Source organism: Dasypus novemcinctus, chromosome 21, assembly GCF_030445035.2.
Source record: "Dasypus novemcinctus isolate mDasNov1 chromosome 21, mDasNov1.1.hap2, whole genome shotgun sequence".
Taxonomy (NCBI): Eukaryota; Metazoa; Chordata; class Mammalia; order Cingulata; family Dasypodidae; genus Dasypus; species Dasypus novemcinctus.
This window is the reverse complement of record NC_080693.1, coordinates 60,167,294-60,181,344: the sequence shown is the minus strand read 5'-3', so window position 1 is coordinate 60,181,344 and position 14,051 is coordinate 60,167,294. Positions and strand designations below refer to the sequence as shown.

Sequence of the window (14,051 nt, the reverse complement as noted above, 5' to 3'; positions counted from 1 at the left end):
TATTCAGATTGAGGTGGCCTCTGACAGTTTTTCCTGGTATGAAGCTACTTTTTGTTATTAAAATCAACTCGGTTTCTGTTTAATAATGACTTTCCGGAATTAGCCATTCAAATATTTTTGTTTAAACATTGCTTCTATAAACTTCTTATAACTATCCATAACCACAGACAATAGTTGCTTCATCTCAAGACAAAGTCCGCCTTGACAAAACACATTCCCTTACTTAATACCATCTTCTACAATACCTTCTACAACTTATCATATGCATTCAAGTTTTGTCCTACACACTTCCAATCTGATTTTATGAAAACCAGCTACTATATCTAGGAAAAAACACAGTCCTTTAAACAAACTTACCAAATTCTAGTCAGCACTCCCACAAACCTTATACACATTTCTGTATCTACGTAAGTCTCATATCCCTCATTCTGTTATGTGGGAAAAGAATAAACTATTCATCTCGATTTAGGCATTTCAAAGATTTCCATACTTTATTAGTATAAGTGCTTTTTTTATTTTTAGCCATTTGAATAGAGCTCCTTTAAGAATTTTCATTGTCAATTTAATATTACCACCCAGAGGTATTAAAACACACACTAAACAAACAAACACAAAAAGAATTATGAAAGCAAGGTCTGCAGAGAGCTAATCCTCATCTGCCCCATATTTTGGCGAGAATACATTGGGCGGTCATTTCCTTTCCCTTGGTCGGATCATCACCGGTCCAATGTTTCAATATCTTCCCTAACGGACTATCTGGAGGAATGTCCCTGGGGGTTATTACAGATACCCCCTCCCCAGTCAACCAACTGCCTATATTCCCCATTCTGAGTCTTGTCTGAGTTTCTTTCAAGCCCAGACTTATCATAATTTCCCTACCACCAAGGCAATACTTAATAGTCCCTTTTCTTACCTTGGCCCATGCACAGGGTTACCTGGTCAGTGAGAGACAGGTTTTCCCTTCCCCTTTTCTCATCCACAATTGGCAGATCCAAGTGTCTGGTCTTGGGTCCTTCCAGCTGTCAAAGGTGGGCCGCCAACAGTGGAGACTGAGACCGTTCAATCATTGGAGTGAGCCTTCCCCTTGTCCACACTGGGGGGTCTGCCTCATAAGCTTAGGTTCCTGGATGAGCCCCCAAAGTTGTTAGAAAGAAAGCTGCACACATGAAAAAACAAAAGCTCACCCAATTGTGGAGGAGAAAAGAATTTTATTAACAATCTTGCAAGAAAGGCGCAACCTGGATAAAATGGCCACCAGGCCAAACAGCAAGAAACTGATATTTATACCTTAAACTTACTACACAGGTCCCTCCCCTGTGCTCCACTGATTGGATACTTCAGGGGTTACAACCTATTCAAGAGATCTAACCAACTAACCAACATGGTTCGTGCTCTGAGTTGCCACTCCCGTTCCCTACAGGCCAGCGGGCAAAGCAGCTGAGTATAGCTTTCACTCCCAGGTCTGCTTTCCAAATTCAGCACCACTTTCACTGTTGACCTCACCCTCGTTTTCTCTCCACCCTAGCTTCTCACCGTTGGCCCCCTCACTTTGGCCCTGCCACCACTTCTCATCACTGGCCCCCCTCACTTTGGCCCCACTTTTCAAATTCTTGGCACCAAAGCCCCTAGAACCCCTTTCCCTCCCTCCTCCAACTGCAGAGCCGGCTCTGGCTTCCCCTTTGTGTTATTAAACTTAACCTTTTCCTTTCATCTGGATCATTAACTTTGCATTGAAATGTAAAATATTTGTCATCTCAAACACATTTTCAATTTTCTGATGAGCTGCAGTTACCTACGTCAAGGTAAAACAAACTACTGATAGAGTTATTAATTGTTTATCATTGATATTAGAATGGTAAAAACAAACCATTTCATTTTATTCTTCAAATTGTTCCTAGCATTCAGGCTTTTTTCTCCATCCTCCCTGACTCTAGCCTAAACTAGACCCTGATCATCACATCTTTGATCATGGCCACAGTCTCCTTGATAACCTTGAATCAAGTATTCTATACTTCTTCATCTATCCAAACTATACCTCTGTCAGACCAGGCTTCTAGTCCTTTATAAATATATATTAAATTGAATTGCTATAAAAGCTAGAATGACTCAAGATTTTTGTTTTTGCTGAATTAAGGCTAAACTCCTCAAGATGACTCTTAAGACCCTCAGTAATTTGCTTCAATCATTCTCATCATCTATTACCTGCTACTCATTTTAGGGCAATGCGTAACCTACACTCTAATCAGAGTGGTCTCTGAAATCAGACTGCCTTGGTCTTGGTCATGTCATTTAACTTCTCTATGCCCCAGGTTTCTTTGCTGTTAATTAAGATTAACAACAGTATGTGTGTCATAAAATTGCTGTTAATTAAGACTAACAACAGTATGTGTGAGGATTAAATTAATTAAAACATGTAGCACCCTTAGAGCAATCTGTGCTAGTTATTTACCTCTAAACCCACCATCTTAAACTCTGCTTTGTGATTCTCGGGTGAGAATTCTACATTGCTCCTTTGGCTGGTTTCTACTAGATTCTACCATCAGAGAAAGCCAGAGGGAAACTCTAGGGCCAAGGAAGGAAGAAGGGTCTTTTGGCCCAGCAACAGACCTTTATCCCACAACAGCAGTTGGTTCTAGTCTACAACTTCTATTGGCACTCCAAAAAGCCTCCCTGTACCTCCTTAGAAATAACAGCATCAGCAGGGCAGTGACTCCATGATGGCCTCCCTCACCCGCCCCAAGTTCTGAACCCCAGTCCACAGGACCTGTCCACTGAGCTTCTGAGGGAAGAGCACCAGCTCAGCAGCACCCCCCACTAGACGGCAGAGCTCGGCTCTGCAGGACACTCTCCCAAGCTTCCAAGTCCAGATAACCCCAAACTCTTCTCTTTGTTCTCAGCCCTAGAACTGGTAGCTGCTTCCTGTGTTACCTCAGTTTTCCTTCTTCGCTTTTTCAGTCTTCCAACACCTGTTTAACCAATTCCCTATATTAAAATTGTCTTTGTTGAAATACCTTGTGTGGGTTTTTTGCTAGTTTATTTGTTCCCTAACTAAACTTGACACAGAAGCATGCAATAATTCATTTGAATCATATGCAAAGGAACTCCTAGCCACTTCCATTATACCATGTAAGCCTAGAGGACAAGGACCATATCTTCTATTTTTCTGTCCCCACCTCATTGTTCAGAACATAACAGGGATTCCATAAATACTTGGCTCATAAAGAATGAATTTGCTGATCAGTCTTCTTTACTGTAGTTATATACTACTTTAGCCATGACATGAAACACTATAATTGGATTGAAGTGAAAGAATAAAAAGGGTTGTTTGCTTGACAGGAGGTAGATCATCAAATTCAGCAGTGATTTTGAAAATGAAACAGGCAGACCAGTAGTTTGAGTTTTTCTAACAAGAAAGAACTTTTCATGCTGTTTTGCAAAGAGATGCAAGCTCATTTTTCAGCCTGTATTCAGCCCCATTAACCTATACTTTAATCCAATCCCACTTTTAGTTAAAAAAACAAAAATCCTTTGTAAGACTTCAAGTGCATTTATGTTCATATGTAATTCCCTATATAAACAATGGAGTGGATCAGCATAGAAAATTATACAGTTAAGATCATGCTGTGTATCTTCAACATTCATTTATTCCCTCAAATCCGTGAAAAGATAGCAAGGTGAATCTGGTAGGAAAAGTCACACAGGTTTTAACTTCCCAAAATATAGTCAGGGCACACAATTTGAGAAGGATTATTTCCTAGTTCCCAGGAAAACCTCCCTTGATTCTTTAGACTCAGCAGTTAAAATTCTGGTTGGTGAAAAATTAGGAAGCCAAGGGAGATACGGATGTATTTACATGTGATTTACATGTGATTGAGCAAACAGAAGAACTCCCTTGACACCATTTTGAAACTGCAGCAAGAAGGAAGTTTGAATGTAGCAGCACAACCCAATAAAACTGAAGGAGAGCTCCTCCCATGGCTGATAAAGAAGTTCATGAGTTAATTGTGTGAGAATATACGAACCACAAGAAGGAAACATTCTGATGGATGGCAGGCATGTCCCTATGGTGGGTGAATATAAGAGACCCAAAGAGGACAACTTTTTAGAAGAAAGTAATCCTTTGCAAGAAAACATCAACCTGTTCTACTGTCACTGTGTCTCGACGTGAGTCCTGTGTTCCTCCCCACCGGCCCTGCCACCACCATCTGCTCCTCTGACAAGTCTTGTCGGTACAGAGTCTGCCTGCCCAGCACCTGCCCTCATGGGATCAGCCTCCTTCAGCCAACCTGCTGTGACACCTGCCCCCCACCCTGCTACATGCCTGACTTACATGCCATCGTGTTGGCTACTCAGTAATAGCCGCCCTACACCAAACCTGAGTGGGTTCTCTGTCACAACCTGTATCCTGTCCTGTGAGTGTGAAACACCTTGCTGCTAACCAAAGATTTGTCAAAGAGCTTGTCCAAATTGCCCCAAGCACCTTCAGTCATCATTAAGGGCTGCACAGCAAATGGCCTAGAACTGTAAGTTCTGGAAGAAAAGGCTCTGACTCTGTGACTTCAGTTTGGTGAAAGTGTTCTTTTCATGTTTTAGAAGACTTAAATGATTTAACTGAGAGGTGGAAAAACTGCTATCATGGACCTCCTTATTTTAAAACTCCGTACACACCACTGCTCTTCAAACCACACAGTGTCTCTTTGTTTAATGCTGCAATTACTCAATGACTCTTGACATATGCATCATGAACCTATAAATATGTCCAGCAGAATTACACTTTCTGATGACATCAACATAAATCTCATAGCTAAAAGGAGTCTCAATGGGATATTTAAATATCTGAAGAAAATTGTCTAGTAATAAAATACATTAGGCTCTAAGCTTAAGATCATTTAAAATTCCAAGTTCAGTACCTAGTTTTATTATTTTCTTGCCTGTTCAAACAAACTCACATATGTCCTTAAAGAGTCTAAGAAACTGGCAAATAAGGAATCAACACACACAGAAGGGACCTCCACGTTTGAGATGAGCCAGTTTTTCATTGTCTCATTTAAGTTAATCTTTGAATGTAAAACTACTTTGACAACCATAAAGCACTTCACAGATGGAATGAATAATTCTGCTTACGGAAAGGGTTATTATTATACCAGGTTATTCTAAAATGAAATAAATACTTTCTTCATTCTAATCTGCATTTCCATTTAATCCTAGTCAATTAATATGTGTAGAATGTCTACTATGTTTCATGCATTGTCCTAGGTGCTTGAGAGAGACAAAGAAGAGTAAGACAGGACCCCTACTTTCAGGAATCTTACATTATAGTGAAGAAGGCAAGTGTAAAGGATAAATTTTAATTTAAGTAGAAGGAAATTAGGGCTAAATGAAAGTATAGGCAACATATTTTGTCAGAACAAAGAATAAAAATACAGAATAATCATCAAAAGTTTATTTATGAAGGTGATATTTGAGCTAGTGGTTGAGGGATAAGTAGGATTTCAGAGGCAAAAATTGGGCAGGGTACTTTAGGCCAAAGAAGCAATCCAGACGAAATCACAGAGGCGAAATGTCTAGGGGACTCTAATTTTCATTTTTATGTGCTTTATGATAAACATCAATATTTAAACAAAAGCAACTGCACTAATATTCTTCTTGCCTGAAATGTAAAAACTTACTTAACCAATGGCATTTGGGATTTTCCACTAATTTGGTTTAGTCAGCTTTCTACTCTTTTAAACAGGTTAAAAAGTTTTTCTGTAGTATACCCTTGGAAATAACCTACCAAGGAATCTGTACTTTGTGTTTATTCAGCAATCATTTGCTATTCTACAAATTATGTAATTTAAATTCAACTATCTGAATAGTTTTGTGCTGATCAAAGGAGACTCCAGAAGGGCAAATCAAGGTAGACTGAGGTGAAGAATGCCCTATGAGGCATTCCTCAAAGGAATTTACAATCTAATTGAAGACCCAATATAGGAAAACAAATAAACATGCAAACTAGGGAGTAAGTCCATGAAAAATGATTTCTATGAATGCCATTGTTCTAAATCACATTGGGTAAGATCCCCTTCCTGAACCTGCTGTTGTTCTGAAAAGACAAACAAATGTAAGTCTTATGATTTCTCCTTTTAGTTCCTATTTCATCTTATTTATAACTACATGCATCATTGATGTGAAAATGAATGGAGACTTAGGAGGTTTTCTTGTCATGGTGCCTTTAACAAAGGATAGCACCCTTGTTGGGTGGATCTTACCACACACTTTGACGCACTACAGGATTGGCATAGTTTTGAGAATAGAGATCCTTCAAAATAAATAATAATTTAAAAAACAGACTAATACAACCTTTGAAACTCATTATAGATTGATAAATAACAATGAAAACAGATCTCACTCCATACCATTCTGGCTGTCACCTTGCTTGATCAATAGAACCTGACCTATATGACCAATAAATAAAACAAATATGCCTAGATACATATAGAAATATGCTACATTCATCTAAAAGTAGCCACATTCATGTTGAATTTATTGAGTAGAAAATGGTCCAAATAAATAATTTGAGTTGTATGTGCTAAAATTAGTAATTAAAAATGACATCCTGTTATGCATATTATTCCAACTTAAGCAGAACAATCAAGGAGAAGAATTTAACCTCAGAAACTATATCTGAATTGTTGGTTGGACTGATTAGCCATGATTCACGTGCGTTTTGGCATTAGGACCCTATAAGGTAAAATGTGATGATCTTGTGACAAAAATGGCAGGTCAATGAGTCAAAAGCATGATTAATGTAACAAGGGCAGGAACTCTTAGTGGGCAATAAAATACCAAACTGATTAGAGGATCTTACTGGAAAGGAGTGTCATAAACAAAAAATAAGGAGAGGAAGCCTTCTGGTTGGACCAACACCCACTGGGGAGGGTATATAAGAGCTCCAGAGTGAGGGCAGACAGTCACACCTCAGAAATCTCATCTATCTTTTCAGTCAAGCCCATTAAAAAACAGACTCCCAGCACCATGGCTTGCTGTGTCCCCCGCTGCTGCAGCGTCCCCACTGGCCCGGCCACCACTATCTGCTCCTCCGACAAGTGCTGCCGTTGCGGAGTCTGCCTGCCCAGCACCTGCCAACACACGACTTGGCTACTGGAGCCCACCTGCTGTGACAACTGCCCCCCACCCTGCCACATTCCTCAGCCCTGTGTGCCCACCTGCTTCCTGCTCAACTCCTCCCAGCCCACCCCAGGCCTGGAGACCCTCGACCTCACAACCTTCGTTCAGCCCTGCTGTGAGCCCTGCCTCCCAAGATGCTGCTGATCGGTGACTGCATTGCCCAGCTCCCAACACTGCAGAACCCAGGTCACCTATTCAAGATTCACCTGCACCAGTTGTTTGTCAGATGTTGGGAGGTAGTCCAGCTGGCCCAGATACGGAAAACCCACCTTTCATTCTAATAGAAAGGAAAGCAAGAATTGGTTTTGCAGGTGGATGTCATCTCTTATCAAAATACTGTTGAAATCTTTAGGATCTCATATTATATTATTCTTGGTCACATTGTTTCTTATATCTTATATCTAATACTGGGTATTTTCGTAGAAACAAAATGATTTCTTGACGGGTTTCCCAATAAACTTTGTTCCTCTGGCAAGATATGTTCTTCGTTCATGTTAGTGTTTTGGTATGTTTCTTTCATCTAAAAAAGGCAAAGATCAGATAATGATTTTATTTTTATAAAGGAACTATTAGAGGAATGACTTGGAACTAGCTTTAATAATAGGGTTTGCTAACTTTAAATTTTCTATTATGTTCACCTTCTCTTCTTACCCCTTCCTCAGAAAAATACAATTTGGGGGCAAGCCAACACTTACTTACCTACACTTTGTTAGGCAGTTCACATACATTTACTCACTTAATCCTTACAATATCATTAAGGGATAAGAGATAAGATAAATGAAATGCTGAATGGTATTTAACATTCTCAAATTCATTAAGTGTGTTACTGAGAAGGCCAGAATTCAGCCCCTTTTATGTCTGACTCTAAAGCCCAGTTCTTTCTACTGCATGATAAACCCTCCAATACTAAAACAGCCAGAAGCTTAATGAGCACAACTATGACATTAGCTTAAAATATGCAAGAGAAACAGAAAGTGTAAAATTCCTTTAAAAAACTATCATATCCAATTGTAATAGAAAAAAGATATATTGGCTCATAGATTAAAATTAGCAGGCATTCAATTCTAAGAACTGGGTCGTTTAGAAGGCCTGCCAATTTTCACTTCATTTCCACTTCATTTTCCTTCAGAGAGAACTTTATTATCAGGTCAACTTTATTATCAGGGCACTAGGTACATATCCCTACTTGCCACCATAACCCAGCACAGAAGTTCCACCCCAGAAGTTCCACCCCAGTAATCAATAGAATGCCAATTCTTCTCAGGTGATGGGCTGAGAGCTAAAATGCTGATTAAACATGTCAACCAATTAATTTCATCTTGTGTAAATTATCCTTTTCCCAGCCTATAGTTTACATAGATATATAAAGACACAAGTCAAATCTGCAAAAGCATTGAGATATGAAAAAAAGGTAGGGCAAGAAAGGGTAGAAGCCAATGTCTTAAATAAACATGTTTTTAAATGTCTTAAGTGTGCCCGTCACCTACGGGTCTGGAGAGGGATTTCACACAGGATCTCTCAGGCTTATAAGTAGCTCAACCTTGAGTGAACAGAACTTAGAAGCCATGGGGTAGATGGGTCACCTCCTAGGACACCGTCAACAAGGGATGTCGTCCATTTATCATTCATTTGGCCTCTGTGCAAGGCACCGTGTTCATGCTAGGAGCTTAACGATAAAAGAAATGTTATTAATACCACCTAAAGTGCCCTAAGGATTCTTTCAATTTTGGTGATGGAGAAAGACAAGTAACCAAATCATTTCACACATGTGCACTATATATGTTCTATGTACACAATTATAAAGCAGTGTGATTTCTGCTGCACCTGAGTTGCAAATAGCATGCTGTGAAAACACCCAGAAAGAACAACTAAAACCAGCTTCAGTGATTCAGTGTCGGGGATGAGGAATAGTTATAGAAAGTCTCTGAGCAATACAGATTAAACATTAGAAGATGAATAAAAATTACAAGAGTTGGGAGCAGTTGTTCCAGTATGAAGGTAGCAGCTTAATAAATCAGAGAGCCATCAGACAGGATGGTGTTTTTAAGTTACAGGAGGAAATTGAGAATAACGGGAGTGAAGGATGCACTGATGATAGCGAGAAGAAAATGATGAAGCAAGGAAGAGAGAAATGCATAGGCCCTGAGGTGGGACTCCTCAGAGCAAAAGGGTTTGGACTGAAACCTGGAAGCAACAGGATATTTGAAGCAAGGGACTAATATAACCATATTTTTCTTCAATTTCTTCTTATCAATCTTTGATTTACATCTCCATTGTCCCAGGTGCCCCAAAGAACAACAGAAAGATGTCATTAAAACTGAGCAAGTTCTTGGGTGGTGGGGACCAGGAATGTGTAGATTTTTAGCACCTTGAAAATGTACCATCTAGTCAGAATCACTGTATTTTTCCTGCATTAGCTTAAATGAAAAAAGATCACTCTTTGTTTATAAAAAAACGTTATATTTGGTATTTCTGACATCTACTTTAAACTTCCATTTTAAACAGCATAAAAGTTAGCTCAATATCCATGGGTCCTATTTTTAGTTTATAACAAGTCACCAGTCCAATACACATTATCTTAATTTATAAACAAAGGAGAGTCATTTCCAGACATGTCAGACCACTGCAGAGAAAATACACTTTAATAAAGGACTGCAAGTCTTGTCAGTAAAAGAGAAGAGTTTATCATAGATTTGTTATTTTATACTATTTCTAATCTGTAATTCTTAAGTCTTACTTTTAATTAGGGAAACACAATGCTCTTCATGAACCTGTAACAATTCCTTTATCCTTATATGGTTGTCCCAAAGTAACATTGTATTCCAGATAAGAAATCGACATCTCTCTGCCATGAGATTCTGACTTTGATGGTCTGTATGCCATTTTTCCTTTGCAATCCTTTTCTTAAATGTCAAAATAATTTCCTTCCTTTTTTATCTCATAGAACCAAGTCTTTGTCCTTGACACAAAATTTACAGTAATCATAATTTATAGTAATGTATTATGTGTGTGATAAACTCCTTTACCAGACTATAAGTTCCCTGAGGATAAGACCCATGTCCATCCGTTTTGTTCACTGCTATATTTCCCACACTTAGCACAGTGCCTGGCACATGGTAACTGCTCAACAAAAGACGTCTGAATTACTTTTGGATGAATGAATGAAATCTTAATCAGCCCTAAAAAAAGGATGAACAACTTGGCAGGTAACTATAGTAAGTAACTATAATCATAATACACTCAAAGATAAATCTGAGGGAAATCAAGGGACACCTGCAGAAATCATGAATCTTCTCTTCCAAATAAAGCCATAGAGACCTTTTTAACATTTTTTAATTTATTAATTTAAGTATCAGCCACTTATTCTAATTGTAGGTGTGGACTCTTAGAAAAACATTTGCTATGTCTTATAAGCTGCTATTTCTTACTTATCTACAGGTATTTTTCTTCTTTTGTCTATTCTTTTATCTTAACCTTGCCTTGATTTTATTCTGCAATTTACTTCTATGATCATGATAATTCTTCCTTCTATAGTACTTCATGGTTGCCTACAGATTTTCACCTACTTTATCTCGCATTAACCTTACAATAATCATCTGACTGGGAAAATGTATTATTTTTGCAGAGGAGAAAAGGGGTGGGGTAAAAAAAGTGAGTTTCTTGCCATTACAAGAAAGATAACCAGCAGTACTGGGGCCAATAAACAGTTCTGCTGACTCCAAACATGGTCCTTTCGATTCTACACCGTTCTCTGAAACAGACATGTCCACCATTATACATTGACATAACAGGTATTTAAAAGAAGCAATGGCATCATCCATGTGGAATCTAAGCCTCCTCTCGATATAAAGGTGGAGTGGACATAACCATCCCAGGGTCCACAGGATGGAGGAATAGAGTATGGATTAGAGTGTACTTACTGATATTCTGCTATGGAATTATTGTGATTAATAATGGAAGAAATTGTAGCATTGATGTGGAGAAAGTGGCCACAGAAGCTGGTGAGGGTAGGGAGAGGAAAGAAGAGATATGATGTGGGGGTATTTTCAGGACTTGGAGTTGTCCTGGGTGGTACTGCAGAGACAGAAGCTGGACATTGTATGTCCTGCCATGGCCCACTGGGTGGACTGGGGGAGAGTGTAAACTACAATGTAAACCATTATCCATGTGGAGCAGCAGTGCTCCAAAATGTATTCACCAAATACAATGAATGTGCCATGATGATGAAAGAGGTTGCTGGTGTGGGAGGAGTGGGGTGAGGGGGTTCGGGGATATATGGGGACCTCATATTTTTTAATGTAACGTTTAAAAAAATAAAGAGGAGAAAAAAGAAGAAGCAATGGGAAGTCAGTGAGAAGGACCATGACTTAAAGGATGAGTAAGTCAAAGTTGACCAGAAAATGGTTTGAGGTATCAGGATGATACTGGTCAGGAGGCTACCCTATGCTCCCTCTTAAATACTAAAACATGCCTGACGTCAAAATGGCGTTACCTGGAGCTAGAATCCATGTCTTTCCTAACTACCATGGCTACATTTTATTCGAGGGGAATTCATGACAACGAAGAAAAATTTGAAATCAAATGCCAATAGATTAATCTAGAGAACTTAGGCCCATAAGGTCACCTCCCATTAACAGAAGAATTTTACTTGAATTTAATAACATTAACAAAAATTTTACTTGAATTTAAGAACATAGTCTTAAATTACCCTTCTACTTATCTGCATGAACATAAATTAAAATTCAACTTGCTCACATTTAGGATAGGAAACAAAGCAAGCGAGTTCTTGATTGAAATATAAAAAATAGCCAACACACATATGAAAGAATATTTTAAACTATTTATAAAATAAATACAAATAAAACAATGATATTTCATATTTCATATTTCACCTCAAATTGGCAAAGATTTCTAAAATGAAATGTCCCTAAATGTATAGGGACAAGGAATTCTCAAATACAGCTGGTGGGAATGTAAATAGAAAAAACCATTATGGAGGAAAGTATGGCAATGAATATCAAAGGCTTAAAAACATGTGTAATTATTCCTACTATTGGGTATATATGCTAAAGAATTGAAAGCAGGGCCTCAAACAGATATTTGCACACCGATGTTCATAGTGGCATTACTCACTCTTAGGAAAAGATGGAAGTAACCCAAGTGTCCATTGACCAATGAATGGATAAACAAAATACGATATATACATACAATGGAATATTATTCCGCTTTAAAAAGGAATGAAGTCCTGATACATAAGACAACATGAATGAACCCTGAAGGCATCATGTTGAATAAAGTAAGTCAGAAGCAATAGGACAAATCTGTATGATCTCACTGATTGGAAATAAATACAATAAGCAAACTCACAGAGTCACAATCTAGAACATAGGTTACCAGGGGTCATGGAGGGGATAGGGAATGGGAGGTTAAGGCTTAAAATGTACAGGATTCCTGTTTGGAATGATGGAACTATTTTGGTAATGGATGGTAGTGACAGTAGCACAACATTGTGAACATAATTAACAGCACTGAAATATATATCTGAATGTGGTTAAAGGGGAATATTGGGTTGTATATACAGCAAGAGAATTTTTTTTTAAAATCCATGGAACTACATGCACAGTGAACCCTAAGTTAAATCATGGACTATATTTAAAAGTACAATTATAAAAATGTGCTTTCATCAATTATAACAAATGTTCCACACCAATGCAAGGTGTTACTAACAGGGTGGTATATGGGGAGCCTGTATTTTATGCATGACTGTTCTGTAAAATACTTCTCTAATAAAAAATGTTTTTTTACTATATTGATAATTAACCCCAATAATCCAGCCACTAATTATTTGTTTCTGAAATAATCAGAAATGAGCAAAATGATTTATATACATAGTTCTGTATTGCCACAATTCATCTTTTTTAAAAGTTGAAATAATCTTCATGCTTAATAATATGACATTTTAAGTAACTTATAAATGTGTTTTATGAGAATACTAGGAAAAATAAAAAATAACAATATCAAATACATTTAAGAATATAAGGTAATGAAAAAATAGGTATGCTTAAGTAAAAAAACAAGCTACAGAACTATGGGTATAATATGATTCCTGTAATATGATAAATGCATACAAAAATGACTAGTGGAAAATATATTTATATGAATATAGAATTTCTCTCAATGGCAAAATTGTGAATTTGTTTTCTTGATACTTTTTAAGATTTGACTAAATTTTCAAAAATGAAATATTTTATAGTCAGGGAAGGGATTAATAAGCATTTTTTAAGTGTTCCCTTACTTACCAATAGTAAATTTCCCCCCATTAATGTGACTTTGATCTTCAAAACCTCCAAAGCTGAAAGAAATTTATTAAAATTAAGCTCAAAAAGAAAGAGAAAAACAATAAATAAAAATAAAATTAAGCTCAGCTCTTAAAAAAAAACACTTCATCACACAAATTGACACAGATAACAATAAAGAGAATAACAACTGAACAGTAATGGAGAGAAGACCTATACACTATAGGTCCACTGCCACTCATTATTCCCTGGCTGAGCTGGTGGTGGAATTATAATAGATGAAGCTTTGACGACACCTCCTAAAGCTTGCGTTCCAGTGACAAATAACGAGAGTAATCAGTTCATATTTAGCAATGAACTCCAATAAAAGTAAATTATGAGACTAGAGACTCTTTACAAGCATCTAAAGTTCAAACCAATCAAAAGATAATGAGTACACCAACATAAACAAAAACCAGGAAAGAAGCCTTCTGGTTGGACCAACACCCACTGGGGAGGGTATATAAGAGCTCCAGAGTGAGGGCAGACAGTCACACCTCAGAAATCTCATCTATCTTTTCAGTCAAGCCCATTAAAAAACAGACT

At 37.7% G+C, this 14,051-nt stretch overlaps 1 protein-coding gene across 1 annotated transcript; it reads left to right on the top strand.

The window, feature by feature from the left end:
• The first annotated feature begins 7,017 nt into the window (after window positions 1-7,017).
• On the top strand, window positions 7,018-7,314 carry LOC101415615 (keratin-associated protein 3-3). The gene has a single exon (XM_004450123.4). It carries the CDS (start codon window positions 7,018-7,020, stop codon window positions 7,312-7,314), a length of 297 nt encoding a protein of 98 aa, XP_004450180.1.
• The last annotated feature ends 6,737 nt before the right edge of the window (window positions 7,315-14,051 follow it).